We start from the raw sequence: 20,719 nt of genomic DNA, 5'->3' as shown, positions 1-20,719 counted from the left end.
ATACTGAGCATCTTTCTCTTTGACACCATGTCTGAAATCCCACGTGATCTGTCAAATACTAATGCATGAAAATCCTAACCTCAAAAGAATCACCCTTTACATATATTTTGAATATTAAGTCCGGAAAAAAATTTTAAAAATTTATCATGTTCCACTAATATGCGGTTAATCGACTTTTCATGACGCCCATAATCGATTTAGGCCGAATTCTAAAAGTCAACTATGAGAAATAAAATTCGAGCATCGCATTTAAATTTCAAGGAATTCTATGGCGCGAGGGTAGCCATAGTGTACAAATATTCGTGCTAAAAGGCAAGTGGCAAAAAGTACATTGGTTGTATAGAATAGTAAATGCCAAAATATATATCCTTTATACTTACATCCATTAAATTTTTCGATTATGGCCTCTTTGTTCCAATTCAGCATTATATCCAATTCAGTATTGAACTCAGTTGAGAATGTTTTTTGTATTGCCTTAATATCAGCATCAACGCCATCTCTATCCTTGTCAAATGCCACTATAATTACGAGACATTTTTCCTTCATGTTAGAGGTCCTAAAAAGATTCAAGCATTAGAATTAGGCATCAATTGGGTTTAATTATACTGTGTTAGAAAAGACTTCGTAATATTAACGAAATGTGCAATTAAAATTGAACTATCCAAACAAATTGGTAAAAATAACGAAATTTTTCGTTATTGTAACGAGTTTTTGGATTAAAAATGAAAGATTTCATACAAGCTATTAATTTTGTTTTTTTCATTGCCTCAATGAAAATATATCATTGCTTTCATCGATGATATATTAAAATATTAAATATTAATTATAATTTGCGTGTTAATTATATACACGACTTTTATGGCGTAAAATCCATCTATGTATGTGACTGTTAAACATGTATATACGGCCGTAAGTTCGGTCAGTCCGAAGCTTAAGTAGCGTCCACCATGGATTGCGTAGAAACGTCTACTGAAGACGGTCATCCACAATCGAATTACTTGGGTTGCGGTAACTTTTGCTGATGACAAGGTATCTTAAAACTTCCTAATACCGTAATATATACCACGTAGTCCATACGTGGTATATATTAAACTTAAAATGGCTGATTAAATACGTATATAATTAAGTTTGACAAAATTTTCTATAGAAATAAAATTTTGACAAAATAAAATTTTGGCAACATTTTCTATAGAAGTAAAATTTGGACAACATTTTCTATAGAAATACGATTTTAACAAAATTTTCTATAGAAATAACATTTTTACAAAATTTTCAAAAGATTTAAAATTTTGACAACATTCTCTATAGAATTAAAATTTTTACAACATTTTCTATAGAAATAAAATTTTGCCAAAATTTTCTATAGGAATAAAATTTCGACAAAGTTTTCTATAGAAATAAAATTTTGCTAGATTATTTTTGCTCGAGTGGCAAGCATGATTATGAACCGATATGGACAAATTTTTGTGTGATTGGGGATGGACCGATATGGACCAATTTTGGCATGGTTATTAGCGGCCATATATTAACACCATGTTGCAAATTTCAACCGGATCGGATGAATTTTGCTCGTCCAAGTGGCTCCGGAGTTCAAATCTGGGGATCGGTTTATATAGGGGCTATATATAATTATGGACTGATATGGACCAATTTTTGAATGCTTCTTAGAGACTATATACTAATACCATGTACCAAATTTCAGACGGATCGGATGAAATTTGCTTCTCTTAGAGGATCCGCAAACCAAATCTGGGAATCGGTTTATATGGGGGCTATATATAATTATGGACCGAATTCGACCAATTTTTTCATCGTTGTTAGAGACCATATACTAACACCACGTACCAAATTTCAACCGGATTGGATGAATTTTGCTCCTCTAAGAGGCTCCGGAGTTCAAATCTGGGGATCGGTTTATATGGCGGCTATATATAATTATGGACCGATGTGGACCAATTTTTGCATGGTTGTTAGAGACCATATACTAACAGCATGTACCAAATTTCAGCCGGATCGAATGAAATTTGCTTCTCTTAGAGGGTCTGCAAGCAAAAATTAGGGGTCCGTTTGTATGGGGGCTATACGTAAAAGTGGACCGATATGGCCCATTTGCAATACCATCCGACCTACATCAATAACAACTACTTGTGCCAAGTTTCAAGTCGATAGCTTGTTTCGTTCGGAAGTTAGCGTGATTTCAACAGACGGACGGACGGACGGACATGCTCAGATCGACTCAGAATTCCACCACGACCCAGAATATATATACTTTATGGGGTTTTAGAGCAATATTTCGATGTGTTGCAAACGGAATGACAAAGTTAATATACCCCCATCCTATGGTGGAGGGTATAATTATAATTTGCGTGTTAATTATATACACTTTTATGGCGTAAAACCCATCTATGTGACTGTTAAAAAAGGATAGAAAATTCTGCAAAATAGAAACCCCGTGATGTGCAACATAATCATGGTGAACACTTTTATCTTCAATGCACCGTCGAATCAGCCTAAAACCTCGATGTACAGTAGAGGTGTGCACGTGAGTAATATTTTACTCACGCTCACGCACACTCACGACGGAAAAATCTTACTCACGCACGATATTGTTTGGAAGGACTCACGCTCACGCATACTCACGAAAAGAAAATTTGTACTCACGCACACTCACTCACGTAATTGTCGTGACTCACGAAAATTGTCGTGACTCACAAACAATTTTTTGAGTAATTTACCTTAGCGACGTGTCTAAACACATGAGCATTATTAAAGTCGAGACCGTTATTACACTCTTAACATCCCAGGTGTCACAAAAATTGTAAATGAATTTACACACTCACGCACACTCACGAAGATAATATCTTCGTGACTCACGCTCACGCACGACGTTTTGGTTTTTTAATCACGCTCACGCACACTCACGCCGTTGCCATGAGCGTGACTCACGACTCACGCGTGAGTCACGAAAATTTTCGTGAGTCACGACAATTTCGTGTCACGTGCACACCTCTAATGTACAGTACAGTCCTGTTGTTGTTTGAAATACCAATCCTAAAAAAGCTGCAAGGTTAACAAATTTAGATTATTTTTTCGGGATAACAAAAAATCACGGGATTCAAAAGAAAAAAATCCGGGATTCGAAGATTTAGAATTATATTGGTATCACATTGCCTACGACGTTGGCAACACTGGATGTATAACATATACCTACACAAACCAAGTAAGTAAAGTCTAAAGTCGGGCGGTGCCGACGATATTACTCGTATACCCTTCACCACTATGCAGACAAACATTTGTATTACCATCTCAACTACTTCCAATTTGCTGGGGTTTGCATTTCCAGATACAAATACTTTTAATGGAGACAATTTTTAGTACTTTTACAAAAACTCTAGAATTAAAATTTAAATCGGCTAACGTCCTGGGATGAAACACAATGTTAGTAAAAACAAGTATATAACAGCAGATTGGCTGATAAGTCCCCGGTCTGACACATAGATGGCGTCGCTAGTATTAAATGCATATTATTTTTATATAGTACCAACCTTCAAATGATTCGTGTCTAAATTTGACGTCTATAAGTCAATTAGTTTGTGAGATAGAGCGTCTTTTGTGAAGCAACTTTTGTTATTGTGAAAAAATGGAAAAAAGGAAAAAAGAATAAAATACGGTTTTCTGAAGGGTAAAAATACGGTGGAAGCAAAAACTTGGCTTGATAATGAGTTTCCGGACCCCAGGGAAATCAACAATAATTGATTGGTATGCAAAATTCAAGCGTGGTGAAATGAGCACGGAGGACGGTGAACGCAGTGGACGCCCGAAAGAGGTGGTTACCGACGAAAACATCAAAAAAATCCACAAAATGATTTTGAATGACCGTAAAATGAAAATGATCGAGATAGCAGAGGCCATAAAGATATCAAATGAACGTGTTGGTCATATCATTCATCAATATTTGGATATGCGGAAGCTCTGTGCAAAATGGGTGCCGCACTAGCTCACAGTTGACCAAAAACAACAACGTGTTGATGATTCTGAGCGGTGTTTGCAGCTGTTAACTCGTAATACACCCGAGTTTTTCCATCGATATGTGACAATGGATGAAATATGGCTCCATCACTACACTCCTGAGTCCAATCGACTGTCGGCTGAGTGGACAGCGACCAGTGAACCGTCTCCGAAGCATGGAAAGACTCAAAAGTCCGCTGGCAAAGTAATGGCTTCTGTTTTTTGGGATGCGCATGGAATAATTTTTATCGATTATCTTGAGAAGGGAAAAACCATCAACAGTGACTATTATATGGCGTTATTGGAGCGTTTGAAGGTCGAAATCGCGGCAAAACGGCCCCATATGAAGAAGAAACAAGTGTTGTTCCACCAAGACAACACACTTGTGGCACGTCATTGAGAACGATGGTAAAAATTCATGAATTGGGCTTCGAATTGCTTCCCCACCCACCGTATTCTCCAGATCTGGCCCCCAGAGACTTTTTCTTGTTCTCAGACCTCAAAAGGATGCTCGCAGGGAAACAATTTGGCTGCAATGAAGAGGTGATCGCCGAAACTGAGGCCTATTTTGAGGCAAAACCGAAGGAGTACTACCAAAATGGTATCAAAAAATTGGGAGGTCGTTATAATCGTTCACTTGAAGGGAACTATGTTGAATAATAAAAACGAATTTTGACAAAAAAAATGTGTTTTTCTTTATTAGACCGGGACTTATCAGCCAACATGTTAATCCACCATGGATTGCGTAGAAACTTCTTCTAAACACTGTCATCCACAATCGAATTACTTGAATTGCGGTAACGCTTGCCGATGGCAAGGTATATTAAAACCTCCTAACACCGTCTTTTAAATTGTAAGTAAGTCCATACGTGGTATATATTAAATCAAAAAATACCGATTAAATACGTATATAATTCAGTTTGACAAAGTTTTCTATCGAAAAAAAAAATTGTTAAAGAAAATTTTGTGGTTTGAAAGAAAAACTGGGAGTTCAAAATTGCAAGAATATCTTTAGTGACATAGGAAGTTCATGATGGACGCATTTTTGGTAAAATTTACAAATTTAAAGAAATTCTGAACTATTTTGTGGAAGACACGAATTTAGTTAATCTTTATGCTTCATTTGAGTATATTTTTCCTCGGGTTTAGTTAATTTAACTAACGTACACAAAAAATTATTAGAGTAAAGATAACTTTCTCCAAACATAATAATTCTATGAACTAAAATAAAGTTAAATTGGCTTTTTGTTTGAGTGCACACATACATCTGCACATTAGTTTGTAGAATTCAGAGAGAAAAAAGAAACTGGTATTTTATGGATGCGTAGAGAAATATATTTTTTTTATACCCTCCACCATAGGATGGGGGTATATTAACTTTGTCATTCCGTTTGTAACACATCGATATATTGCTCTAAGACCCCATAAAGTATATATATTCTGGGTCGTGGTGAAATTCTGAGTCGATCTAAGCATGTCCGTCCGTCCGTCCGTCTATCCGTCCGTCTGTGGAAATCACGCTAACTTCCGAACGAAACTAGCTATCGACTTGAAACTTGGCACAAGTAGTTGTTATTGATGTAGGTCGGATGGTATTGAAAATGGGCCATATCGGCCCACGTTTACGTATAGCCCCCATATAAATCGATCCCCAAATTTGGCTTGCGGAGCCTTCCGGAGCACAAACTTCATCCTACCCGATTGAAATTTGGTACGTGGTTTTAGTATATGGTCTCTAACAACCATGCAAAAACTGGTCCATATCGGTCCATAATTATATATAGCTCCCATATAAATCGATCCCCAGATTTGACCTCCGGAGCCTCTTGGAGGGGCAAAATTCATCCGATCCGTTCGAAATTGGGTACCTGATGTTAGTATACGGTCTCTAACAAGCATGCAAAAATTGGTCCATATCGGTCCATAATTATATATAGCTCCCATATAAACCGATCCCCAGATTTGACCTCCGGAGCCTCTTTGAGGAGCAAACTTCATCCTACCCGATTGAAATTTGGTACGTGGTTTTAGTATATGGTCTCTAACAACCATGCAAAAACTGGTCCATATCGGTCCATAATTATATATAGCTCCCATATAAATCGATCCCCAGATTTGACCTTCGGAGCCTCTTGGAGGGGCAAAATTCATCCGATCCGTTCGAAATTGGGTACCTGATGTTAGTATACGGTCTCTAACAAGCATGCAAAAATTGGTCCATATCGGTCCATAATTATATATAGCTCCCATATAAACCGATCCCCAGATTTGAACTCTGGAGCCTCTTGGATGGGCAAAATTCATCCGATCCAATTGAAATTTAGTACGTGGTGTTAGTATATGGTCTCTAACAACCATGCAAAAATTGGTCCATATCGGTCCATAATTATATATAGCTCCCATATAAACCGATCCCCAGATTTGACCTCCGGAGCCTCTTGGAGGAGCAAAAGTCATCCGATGCGGTTGAAATTTGGTACATTTCGTTAGTATATGGCCTCTAACAGCCATGTAAAAATTGTCAAATTTTATTACTATAGAAAGTTTTGTCAAAATTTCATTTCTATAGAAAGTTTTGTAAAAAGTTTATTTCTATAGCAATGTTTGTCAACATTTTATTTCCATAGAAAATTTTGTCAAAATTTTATTTCTATAGAAAATTTTGTAAAAAATTTATTTCTGTAGAAAATTTTGTCAACATTTTATTTCTATAGAAAATTTTGTCAAGTTTTTATTTCTATAGAAAATTTTGTCAAAATTTTATGTCTATAGAAAATTTTGTCAAACTGAATTTTTTTTGTTTAATATATACCCCTTATGGACTAACTTACAATTTAGAAGACAGTGTTAAAAAGTTTTACGATACCTTGCCATCGGCAAGTGTTATCGCAACCCAAGTAATTCGATTGTGGATGACAGCCTTTAGTAGAAGTTCCAACGCAATCCATGGTGGAGGGTACATAAGATTCGGCCTGGCCGAACTTACGGCCGTATATACTTGTTTTTTTTATTATTTTCATCTATGGATTAAACCCTTACAGACTAACAGTAATATATTACATTATATACATATCGTTTGTTAATATATCAAGTATTTAATAATAATGTTATCTTTTTCTTTACATTGTATTTCTCTTCTGACAAATCAAGATAATAATAAAATTTATTGAATTCTTTACAAAGACGGCGAAGTGGATCGTTGTTTTCAAAGTTCGTTCGAAAATATTCAATGTGGAGCAGTTCAAAGTTGCGGGTAGGTCTAAAGGGTACATTGTTATATTATAAACAAACAAAGTTTCCTTTTGAAACCAACAAATTTTCTTTAAAATAAATAAAAAAAGATTAGAGGCAATTGTTGCATCGTTTGTCATATATTCGAGTTTATTTGTTCTCACAAAAACTAATTTACATTAAAAAGGAATTTCGTTTGTCTAAAATTTCGTTCCGGAGGAAAGTATTTTTTCTTTGGGTGTATTTAAAAAAGGAAATTTTCATTGGGCTGTGGAAAATTTCGCAAATAATAAAATAAAAATAATAAAATTTAACTACAAACAAATAATTTTGTTTCAATAAAAATAACATTTGGTCGAACTTTCGGCCGTATATATCTATATTTATTTCATCGCACTGTGCGATGTCTTTGTGAATTAATATTATCTGATACGTGCTCATTAGTTCAAATTGAACTTCAAAAGCAAAAAAATCTATTCAAAGAAATCAAGCGGTTTGATGGTGGATTCTGTTGCATTTACGTGGGATACGTGAAAATCGAGTTAAATATTTCGTTTGTATGTACTGAAAGAAGAGTTTGGACAAACGAAGTTTCCACTTTAATAAAAATAATAAAGAAACGATTAGAGATACTCGATGCTTTGATTTTAAATCATAACAAAGGGAAATTTCGTTTGTCTAAAACTTCGTTTCGGAGGAAAGTAGTTTTTCTTTGGGTGTAACCTTAGATATTTATATGAGGAAACAGATTCGGCGCGTTTGAATGCGTTATTAGTATATTCATACCGGCTTCAACAGTTTGTTTATATTTATGGCAGCATTATCTTTGTTCGCACAATCTGATGACACACAATTGTATGGCAGCCAGATACATATGTACTAGCATGATTTTATTTTAAAACTTTCAAGTCTTATATTGAAATTATACATACATACATGGTTGTACTTGCACTTTTAATAAAATTGAAATAAATGCTACGAAATATAATGAACAAAATCTTACCAACAACCAACGCTCTTATGGAAATTTAGATGGGGACTAACTGCAGATACTTTTTAGCGAATGCCTAGTAGATGTATAGAGAAGAGAGAGAGAGAGAGGCGAGAATTTGCAAGTGTTGCCAATGGATTGAAATTTCATGTGGCAAAGATGGGTATTATAGCCGCTAAAATAAAACAAGTATATACGGCCGCAAGTTCGGCCAGGCCGAATCTTATGTACCCACCACCATGGATTGCGTAGAAAATTCTACGAAAGACTATCATCCACAATCAAATTACTTGGGTTGTGGTACCTTAAAACTTCTTAACATCGTTTTCTAAATTGTGATTTAGTCCATACATGGTATATATTAGACAAAAAAAGTTATGTATAGTTAAGTCTACAAATAATTACGAATCGATATGGACTTTTCGTACGTAGAGAGCCAGAATTGAAATATGGGGATCGCTTATATAGGGGCTATATACAATTATGAACTTGATATGGACCAATTTTTGTGTGATTGGGGATCGATTTATCTGAGGGCCATATATAACTATAGACCGATATGGACCTAGTTAGGCATGGTTGTTAACGACCATATACTAGCACAATGTACCAAATTTCAACTCACTCGGATGAAATTTGCTCCTCCAAGAGGTTCCAAAACCAAATCTCGGGATCGGTTTATATGGGGCTATGTACGATTATGGACTGATATGGACCACTTTTGGCATGGTTGATAAATATCATATACTACCACCACGTACCAAATTTCAAGCAGATCGGATGAATTTTGCTTCTCCAAAAGGCACCGGAGGTCATATCTGCACACAAAGAAAATTTCATTAAAATTGAGCCAACGAAAATTTTTCATTGATACAACGAAACATTTTCATTAAAACAATGAAAATATTCGTTAATAGTACGAAACGTTTCGTTGACTAACAGAAAATTCGTTATAATAAGGAAAAATTTCGTTATATCAATGAATTTGTTTCATTGGTTCAATTTTAATGACACATTTCATTAATATAACGAAACTTTTTCTACCAGTGTGGGGATCGGTTTATATGGGAGCTATATATAATTATGGACTGATAGGAACCAATTCCTGCGTGGTTGTTGGATACCATATACTAACATCACGTACCAAATTTCAACTGAATCAGATGAATTTTGGTTTTCCAAGAGGTTCCGGAGGCCAAATCTGGTGATCGGTTTATATGGGGGCTATATATAATTATGGACCGATGTGGACCAATTTTTGCATGGTTGTTAGAGACCATATACTAACACCATGTACCAAATTTCAGCCGGATCGGATGAAATTTGCTTCTCTTAGAGGCCTCGCAAGCCAAATCGGGGGATCGGTTTATATGGGGGCTATATATAATTATGAACCGATGTCGACCAATTTTTGCATGGTTGTTAGAGACCATATACTAACACCATGTACCAAATTTCAGCGAGATCGGATGAAATTTGCTTCTCTTAGAGGCCTCGCAAGCCAAATCGGGGGATCGGTTTATATGGGGGCTATATATAATTATGGACCGATGTGGACCAGTTTTTGCATGGTTGTTAGACACCATATACTGACACCATGTACCAAATTTCAGCCGGATCGGGTGAAATTTGCTTCTCTTAGGGGCCACGCATGCCAAATCGGGGGATCGGTTTATATGGGGGCTATATATAATTATGGACCGATGTAGACCAATTTTTGCATGGTTTTTAGAGACCATATACTAACACCATGTACCAAATTTCAGCCGGATCGGATGAAATTTGCTTCTCTTAGAGGCCTCGCAAGCCAAATTTTGGGGTCCGTTTATATGGGGGCTATACGTAAAAGTGGACCGATATGGCCCATTTGCAATACCATCCGACCTACATCAATAACAACTACTTGTGCCAAGTTTCAAGTCGATAGCTTGTTTCGTTCGGAAGTTAGCGTGATTTCAACAGACGGACGGACGGACGGACGGACGGACGGACATGCTCAGATCGACTCAGAATTTCACCACGACCCAGAATATATATACTTTATGGGGTCTTAGAGCAATATTTCGATGTGTTACAAACGGAATGACAAAGTTAATATACCCCCCATCCTATGGTGGTGGGTATAAAAAATGTAAATGCAGAAAAAAACAATTTTTGTTTGACAAATGGTATTAAAATTTGAAGCGGAATGATCCAATACAACTATAGTTTATTTTCTTTAAAATTAATTATTAAATAGACGTGAAAAAATGGCTTTTGTAGTGCCATAATTTGAACATAATGACGACCTTCGGCGATTAAATTTGAAAAAAAAAATTGAAATACATTAGGTACCCCCACAAAAAAAAAACAACGCAATTCTTTTTCTTTTAGTTCACAAAACTTTGTTGATTTCAGTTAAATTTTGCCAAATGTGAGAAAATTTTTCTTATTTTAATTATTTTTTTCTTTACTCTAATGACGTGAACTATAAATGAGTTATACAAGTTAAATACACAATTTTACTAAATATTAAAATAATACGATGGGTGAAGTTTGCTGAAACTGAGTTCATAAGATTCTCAAATCTTATGAACTCAGTAAATTTTACTTAACCCTTTGACTATCGATGTCTACTTCCGATTTTCGCATTCGCTAACAACAACAAACTCAATTTCCCCAAATAGTTTCGATTTATTTCTCGATGTTCTTATAAAGTAGAGACTTTAGTCTAAGTAAACTATACAGTGCATTCGCGGTAACGTGAACTAATTAAAACCAAGAGAGTTAGCGAAGATGTTCACGTTAGTGAACTTCAGCGAATTTCAGAACAAAACATTGCCATATTCGGGAGTTTTACACGTTCTAGCGTGATAGTCTTTTATTTTCGTTATTAGTAATATTAGAAACTTATGGCGATTTCGATTGGGAAAAAAGGTGCAACATTCTCGAATTTGATTGCCAAATATAAAGGACACAGTCATAGATTTTGGATCCTGTATCCCTCACAATATTATGAATTAACAATAACTTTGGAATGACACTATTATTTGAGCGAAAATACAATGAGGGAAAAAGTAGTGTAACACCAGGGCAACATATTTTTTGCGAAACGAAAACGCCCTTAATTTAATTTCATGAAAAAAAAAAATAATTAAAAACAAGTATATACGGCCGTAAGTTCGGCCAGGCCGAAGCTTATGTACCCTCCACCATAGATTGCGTAGAAACTTCTATTGAAGCCAATGGCACGGTATCTTAAAACTTCATAAAACAGTAATATATACCACGTAGTCCATACACGCTCACAAAAAATCGCTTCTGTAACATATACTCCCAAACATATTTTGCTTCAAGCATATATATTTTTGGGTATTGCCCAAACATTTATATGTTTGATCTCTTCCAATATATAATATGTTTGAAAGCATATTGGTCTAAACAATATATGTTTGGGTAGTCTAAGTTCCAAACATTTTGTATTTTTGCATCCAAATTCAATAATGTTGTCTTCCAAAAAACAATATGTTATTATGTGACCATATAATATGTTTGGAAGCATTTTGCACCCAAAAATATTATATGCTTAAAAAAATTCTCCCAAACAATATTGTGCTCAAAATTTTATTTATTTATTTATATATTTACAATCATAATGAATTATGAAAATAAACAGGTAATATAGGTGCTAACAACATAGGTTTTCGACCTGAATGCTCAAAATTTTGTTTCTGCCCAATTGTATATTCCCCCACATCTTTCTCACTTCCACGAGATTTTTTAGTTCTTAGCACCTTTTTCTGTAATACAAACATTGTAGAAGAAATTATTCAATTGTATGATTTTTTTTTTATTTTAATTTTACCTTTTGCCGGACGGGGATTCGAACAGCGGACCACACAGTTTGTAAGGATCAAAGAAGTAGCTGGTCAATTGCCCAAGGAAAAATAAAATGTTAATTTTGTAATAACAAGCAACAACCACCAACTTAATTCAATATCGCTCCCTGTTAAATAGCGCTCCAAGCTACTAAACACATATATGTTTATAGGCTATTTCTAAATTAATATATGTTTGCATTCAAGCATATTATATTTACAAACATTTTATGTCCCAAACATAATATGTTCTAACATATTAACATATACGTCCCAAACATGTTATGCTAGTTTATGAACATTATATGCTTGCACTCAAAAATATTGTGTTTAAAAATTTGTGTTCCAAACATATAATGTTTATAGCCAAACATATGAAAAACAGTCTTTTTCATCCGTGTACGTGGTATATATTAAACTTAAAATGGCCGATTAAATACGTATATAATTAAGTTTGACAAAATTTTCTATAGAAATAAAATTCTGACAAAATAAAATTTTGGCAACATTTTCTATAGAAGTACACTTTGGACAATATTTTCTGTACAAATGCGATTTTAACAAAATTTTCTATTTTGACAAAATTTTCTATAAAAATAAAATTTTTACAAAATTTTCAAAAGATTTAAAATTTCGACAACATTCTCTATAGAAATAAAATTTTGCCAAAATTTTCTATAGAAATCAAATGTGACAAAATTTTCTATAGGAATAAAATTTTGCTAGATTATTTTTGCTCGAGTGGCAAGCATGATTATGAACCGATATGGACCAATTTTTGTGTGATTGGGGATGGGCTATATATAACTATAGACCGATATGGACCAATTTTGGCATGGTTATTAGCGGCCATATATTAACACCACGTTGCAAATTTCAACCGGATCGGATGAATTTTGCTCGTCCAAGTGGCTCCGGAGTTCAAATCTGGGGATCGGTTTATATAGGGGCTATATATAATTATGGACTTATATGGACCAATTTTTGAATGGTTCTTAGAGACTATATACTAATACCATGTACCAAATTTCAGTCGGATCGGATGAAATTTGCTTCTCTTAGAGGATCCGCAAACCAAATCTGGGAATCGGTTTATATGGGGGCTATATATAATTATGGACCGATATGGACCAATTTTTGCATGGTTGTTAGAGACCATATACTAACACCACGTACCAAATTTCAACCGGATTGGATGCATTTTGCTCCTCTAAGAGGCTCCGGAGTTCAAATCTGGGGATCGGTTTATATGGGGGCTATATATAATTATGAACCGATATTGACTAATTTTTGCACGATTGTTAGAGACCATATACTAACACCATGTACTAAATTTCAGCCGGATCGGATGAAAGTTGCTTCTCTTAGAGCAATCGCATGCCAAATTTGGGTCCGTTTATAAGGGGCTATACGTAAAAGTGGACCGATTTGGCCCATTTGCAATACAATCCGACCTACATCAATAACAACTACTTGTGCCAAGTTTCAAGTCGATAGCTTGTTTCGTTCGGAAGTTAGCGTGATTTCAACAGACGGACGGACATGCTCAGATCAACTCAGAATTTCACCACGACCCAGAATATATATACTTTATGTGGTCTTAGAGCAATATTTCGATGTGTTACAAACGGAATGACAAAGTTAATATACCCCAATCCTATGGTGGAGGGTATAAAAAGCGATCGGAAAACTATTGTGGGTATGGAATTATAAAGCAATTTAAATTAATAATTAAAATTCACGAAAAAAGTCAAACTAGATCACTAAAAAATTCCGTAGGTGTATTTGAAATTGTATTTGGCATTGTGAATCTGCCTTTAACGTCAAATTTCATGTTTTTCAGCGTTACGGATTAGTTAGTGTCACAAAAAGTGTGTTCACGTTGGGCGGTGTTCACGTTACCGCGAGTGCACTGTATATATTTCCCATACTGGTGAGCACTATAATCCATTCTTATACACTTCTTTAACAATAAATGAAAAATACGAAATTTTGAAACTATGTTTCTTTTGTATGTCTCTGGTAAATGGACATACATACAAGACATATAGGCGACATTGTTCCGGATTTTTTTTTTGTATTTTTTCTCACACTTGGATAGATATAATAGACCAGCTAGCGCTTATTTTCGTAAGATCATTTGGTCACAATTCAAGAATCAAGTTGTCAGAACAAAAATTACAATTTTTTAATACATGTAAAAAAATAAAGTTTTTAACATTCATGTCTGTTCTGGGTCACACCGCATTGTGCACCACATTATACACTTTCTACACACCACACACAAAGTTAGTTGTTCTGAGTCACACGTGTGAAAACTTTTTTCGGACTTTTAATCGAAAAATGTGACAGCTGATTTTTTCTGCAAGCCATATTATTTGCAGACAGAAATTATAAACAAAACATATTTTGCCGGTATAAACATAAAAAATTAAAAGTAAGTGCGTAACTCAAAGCCATAAAATGCCTGCCGGATTTTATGTTAGCAGTGAATATTGTAAGGACAAGAGCAATTTATCAAGAAAAAGGAGACAATTGCGTGATGCTTCAAATCTGTTTTGATTTGTTTTTTTCTATCTCCTCAATGTTACTCATGAACAAACGATCGACGTTTCGTCTCGTTTTTGTTTTTGACGGCGGAGAAGTTTTTATTTTGGTTTTGGTCAAACAGTTTTTAACATCCATACATTAAAGGAAATTTAATTATAGTGGGCATAATTAACTATTCTGTTAAGGTTTTTCTCATTTGTATTGCTTAAATATTTACAATAATATTGCAAACAAATTTTCTATCGTGACGGCCTCCATGTGCAGAAAGATATTGGCGGCGTTAGTTTTTTTTTAATTTGCTCAGTGATTTGTGCACCAAGAACACTTTGCAGAATTGAAGATGCCATATTTTTCATGCAATAAATTTGGTAAAATTCACTATTCTTAGCCCATTGATTTTGTAAAAGTTATAATTTAATTACCTTATATTTTCAAAAAGACCTTTGATTTGTTTAGGAAAGCGGATAGTATTCACAAAAATCATAGATAATTTTGCTTAAAACTTTTTTGTGTTAACTTTTAAAAATTGTGGCAACATTATACTTTCGAACACACTGAAAATCAGCTGATTAAAACAACCCCAAAATTTATACACCAATCAGAGGAAATTTCGGTTCAAATTTTAGATGGATTTTTAAAATCGTGGTTTCTGACATATATAAGTGACTTTCCCAATAAAATTTGCAAATATTTATAAAAAAACATATTAAAGTTTCAGAATCTGTTATTTATTTGTTATAAAAACTTCTAACTTTGCATACGATGGCTGTACACTAAGCCTACACAAAAGAAATGTTCGTGTACATTTTTCAGGTCTATGACGGTGTATAGTGTTGGCCAGAACACCTTTTAAGTGTGACACTATACGTAACTTGTACATGTGTGTACCAGAACAGACACGATTATGTTTATTTCGGTAGTGAAAGGGTTAAATTGTGTCTGTCGAATGGAAATGAAATGAAATAAACATTTCAATAAAGTCGTTTTGTCATTATAATTAGGTGATTCGTCTTAAAAATTTCTATCTTTACACGAAAGAAAATTTTGTTTTACTGCTTGACTAATAATTCGATAGATTTGTTGACTTTATCTTTTATTTCTACTTGAAGTAGTGTCTGAATTTGGAAATTTAAGTTGTCATTAATGGCAATGAAAGCATTACCAGACATTACGTACACTGAAAAAATATTGTCGTAAGGCCAAAGATTTCATGTACTTAAAATACGAATGCGTGTTTTGCTTAGCATAGAAGACGCATTTCTCTGATATAAAGTTTATTTCCTTGCCCGAAAGACGACTAACTTTTCTATAAAGTCGTTTTTTCCTTATAATTAAGTGATTCAAATTAAACAAGTATATACGGCCGTAAGCTCGGCCAGGCCGAATCTTATGTACCCTCCACCATGGATTGCGTAGAAACTTCTACGAAAGACTGTCATCCACAATCGAAATACTTGGGTTGTAGTATCTTAAAACTTTTTAATATCGTTTTCTAAATTGTGAGTTAGTGCATACGTGGTATATATTAAACAAAAAAGTTATGTATAGTTAAGTCTACAAATAATTACGAATCGATATAGACTTTTTGCACGGTACGTAGAGAGCCAGAATTGAAATATGGGGGTCACTTATATGGGGGCTATATACAATTATGAACTTGATTTATCTGAGGGATATATATAATTATAGACCGATATGGACCTAGTTAGGCATGGTTGTTAACGACCATATACTAGCACAATGTACCAAATTGCAACTCACTCGGATGAAATTTGCTCCTCCAAGAGGCTCCAAAACCAAATCTCGGGATCGGTTTATATGGGGCTAAATATGATTATGGACTGATATGGACCACTTTTGGTATGGTTGTTAAATATCATATACGATCACCACGTACCAAATTGCAAGCAGATCGGATGCATTTTGCTTCTCCAAAAGGCACCGGAGGTCAAATATGGGGATCGGTTTATATGAGAGCTATATATAATTATGGGCTGAATGGAACTAATTCCTGCATGGTTGTTGGATACCATATACTAACATCACGTACCAAATTTCAACCGAATGGGAAGAATTTTGCTCTTCCAAGGGGCTCTGGAGGTCAAATCTGCGGATCGGTTTATATGGGGCCTATATATAATTATGGACCAATTTCGACCAATTTTTGCATGGGAGTTTGAGGCCATATATTAACACCACGTACCAAATTTAAACTGAATCAGATGAATTTTGGTCTTCCAAGAGGCTCCGGAGGTCGAATCTGGTAATCGGTTTATATGGGGGTTATATATAATTATGGACCCATGTGGACCAATTTTTGCACGGTTGTTAGGGACCATATACTAACACCATGTACCAAATTTCAGTCGGATCGGATGAAATTTGCTTCTCTTAGAGGCCTCGCAAGCTAAATCGGGGGATCGGTTTATATGGGACTATATATAATTATGGACCGATGTGGACCAATTTTTGCATGGTTGTTCGAGACCATATACTAACACCATGTACTAAATTTCAGCCGGATCGGATGAAATTTGCTTCTTTTAGAGGCCTCGCAAGCCAAATCGGGGGATCGGTTTATATGGGGGCTATATATAATTATCGACCGATGTGGACCAATTTTTGCATGGTTGTTAGAGACCATATACTAACACCATGTACCAAATTTCAGCCGGATCGGATGAAATTTGTTTCTCTTAGAGGCCTCGCAAGCCAAATCGGGGGATCGGTTTATATGGGGGCTATATATAATTATGGACCGATGTGGACCAATTTTTGCATGGTTGTTAGAGACCATATACCAACACCATGTACCAAATTTCAGCCGGATCGGATGAAATTTGCTTCTCTTAGAGGCCTCGCAAGCCAAATTTGGGGGTCCGTTTATATGGGGGCTATACGTAAAAGTGGACCGATATGGCCCATTTGCAATACCATCCGACCTACATCAATAACAACTACTTGTGTAAGTTTCAAGTCGATAGCTTGTTTCGTTCGGAAGTTAGCGTGATTTCAACAGACGGACGGACGGACGGACATGCTCAGATCGACTCAGAATTTCACCACGACCCAGAATATATATACTTTATGGGGTCTTAGAGCAATATTTCGATGTCTTACAAACAGAATGACAAAGTTAATATACCCCCCATCCTATGGTGGAGGGTATAAAAAGGGTATCTTAAAATGAAAGGAAACTTTGTTTGACTAAGGTAAACTTGTCTTTGATAATTGTGAAAAATTCTTCAAAATTAAAGAAATTGTCTTTAAATTTGTTGTCGTTTTGCTTCTTGACAACAAAGCAAAAAAAGCGTTTAAAAATAGAAGACGTTTTTCAACACTTTATTTTAAAGACGATTTTTACTTGAGACATAGCATAACTTCTACTTGAAGTCGATCCTGAAAAATGTATGTTGTCTTTAACACGTTTTTAAAGGACTTTCTTCATGTACAATTACATGAAGAAAACAAAAAAACGAATAAATTACAATTTGCTGCCTAGAACCAAGTACGCAAAACTTAAATTTAAACGACAATTCCGGAATCAATACAAAAATCATTACTGTAAAGACAAAATCTTTGGAATCCAAATCTTTGGAACCGGACATGCTTTTTTTCAGTGTAGAGATCACCAACGATTTTACGGAGACCGGCTAAAAATTCATTGATGATTTTCAGCTTAATTAATGAATATTTTGTTTTTTTTTTAGTTTTCTTCGATTGATTCGCAAGATCCGTTTACAAGTATAAGCTTAAGCTAGACCATATATATATATTTTTAATTTTCTTTTAAATTTCCATTCAACTGTTTCCTGCATTCATATGTGATGATTTGTATGCATCCTAAGCGCCGGCTAAGCAAAAATAAAGATTCCAAATGATTTATGACACTTTCAGGCTCCCCTAGGTAAAACACATTGTCTTGGCAATTGTGAGGTTATTGTTTCCATTATATTTAACACTTAAGTCGATTGAACGAGCCATATGTCCTTATATGGGTCTGCCATTTTGGTTATTGCTTCAATGAATGAATAGGAGGCGTGTTTTTGCTGAACGAATGCATTAAACGCATTTATGATTCCATTTTTTTCGCTCCTTTTTGTTTAGAGAGTAAATTTAATTGGCTTCTGGGGTTACCCGTATAGATAGTTAGGAGATAGGTATGGGGACTTAGAGTTTGCATCAAGCTACTCTCGTATCAATCCGTGCTGCTCAATGTCAAAGGCCGACCTTTTTACACGTTATGTGTGAGCCCACACACACACAAAGAAAATTTCATAAAAATTGAGCCAACGAAATGGTTTCATTGATATAACGAATAATCCGAAACATTTTGTTGGTTAACACAAAATTCGTGATAAAAATTAAAAATTTCATCATATTTCCAATTTTCGTTAATGTAACGACACTGAAAAAACAGTGAACCCTTTTCCATTGCAAAATGAACTAAACTGTAGTAATATTGACCATGATTTAGCCCTTAAGATTTTTTTCAACTTGTCTAGTTTATAATTTTCTTAAATTTTAGTTCATCTATAACATTGTAGTTTAGTTCATTTTTACAACGCCATAAGATTTATATACCCCTACCAAGTTAAAAAGTCAGTATTATTTTGGTTTACTTGCTTATTTTGTGAGAAACCCGATAATAAAAATTGGTTAACAGTCTCTTTAAAATGTCGACGACTAAACTATTTTTAAATCCATCATTCCACAGTACAGAGAAATTAAATAATTAAAGGAACCACAAACCGTTTTACTATTATGAAAATGTTCATACATTAAAATTAAACTTTCTTTAAGCAAAAGTACTTTATTATAAAAACTTATGATGAAAGTTCTTAATACAATGTTTTTTGTGAATAAAAATTATGACCACGTGGAACAGAGAGTAGTTCATTTGAACTCGCTGTTTGGACATTTTGACTTATCCTTTTTTTATTCATCGTAGGTAATTTTTTCACATATCTTGCTGGAAAAAAATGGAAACAATAATGGAAATTGTTAAAAATTAACACCATGTAATGAAATATAATTTTTAATTCTTCATTTTAGCTTGTAACTTACCATATTTGGGGGCATTTTATCAAATGGTGTAAGGAATTCAACTTTTCTTTGGAAAACGTATCTCATAAAATTTGTACCTGAAACAATTAGAGAAATAATGAAGTGTTATATATAAAGTCATAAAACTGTTTGTTATCGATGTGAAGGATATAATAAAATAAATATTCTAGTTAAAAGAAAGCCAACGTTCTAATATAAAACTTACCAATTCTCTATTAAATTGTACGCTGAGGGGAAATAAATAAAAATAAAAACTCTGAAGTTAAATATTTGTCTTTTACATTAAAAATATTACATTGCTTTCCAAAAAAATTGATTAAAGAAATACTAAAATAAGGCATTAAAAACCTGTAATTTTGATGATAAAAAGGTCACATAAACGTAAATATTCTAGTTGAAATAAAGCCAATTTTTAAAAGAAATCTTACCAATTCTCTATTTTGTAAATTTGTTCGAATCCATCTGGAGTTGCTCTGAAATTAAATATTGTTTTACAACAAAGAAAAACATTGAACTGGTTTCCAAAAAAATTAATTAACAAATAATAATATACATAAAAAATATTCTTTTTAAAAGAAAGTCATATTAAAAAGATACTTACCAATTTATGAATAAACTATACGCTGAGATATAACAAAAATTTTTCACATTCATCTGGAATTGAATATTAATTTTTTATATAGAATAATGAAAATTTCAATACAATTTCAATTTCAACATATTTTCCTAAATATTCATAATAACTTTTTTGTAAACTACCGATAAAATATTAATAACTTTCATTTAAAAGGTTTAGTACACAGACACCAATATATGTCTCAAAATTCCAAAATATTCCATGCCTTTATATTCCCTTGTTGCATACCTACTTAAAAAATGCAACAGCCCACGCCAACGCCAACTATACAACTGAAGCATGCCAAACAAAACCAAGCAAAGCCAAAACATTCCTACAACAACAAAAACACATGTGCCTTTATTGAAAACAGCAACTCATCCAGCCAAATAAACCATC

At 34.2% G+C, this 20,719-nt stretch overlaps 1 protein-coding gene and 1 long non-coding RNA gene across 2 annotated transcripts in view; both read right to left on the bottom strand.

Moving 5' to 3' along the window:
• The window catches only part of LOC142229990 (caspase-3-like), a 39,228-nt gene that overhangs the window by 1,553 nt on the left and 16,956 nt on the right, over nucleotides 1-20,719 (bottom strand). Inside the window, exon 2 of the mRNA XM_075300596.1 lies at nucleotides 381-556. Within this exon, the coding sequence (XP_075156711.1) occupies nucleotides 381-546 (166 nt within the window). The 5' untranslated portion in view covers nucleotides 547-556. The remainder of the gene's footprint in view (nucleotides 1-380; nucleotides 557-20,719) is intronic.
• LOC142231980 (uncharacterized) lies at nucleotides 19,419-20,179 on the bottom strand. Its single transcript, XR_012720981.1, has 2 exons — nucleotides 20,133-20,179; nucleotides 19,419-19,781 (listed from the first exon to the last, which is right to left on the bottom strand). It is a non-coding gene; the product is annotated as an uncharacterized LOC142231980 (long non-coding RNA).

This window comes from Haematobia irritans, chromosome 3 (assembly GCF_050003625.1).
Source record: "Haematobia irritans isolate KBUSLIRL chromosome 3, ASM5000362v1, whole genome shotgun sequence".
NCBI lineage: Eukaryota > Metazoa > Arthropoda > Insecta > Diptera > Muscidae > Haematobia > Haematobia irritans.
The sequence above is the reverse complement of the archived record's forward strand: the minus strand, read 5'-3'. Positions and strand labels throughout refer to the sequence as shown.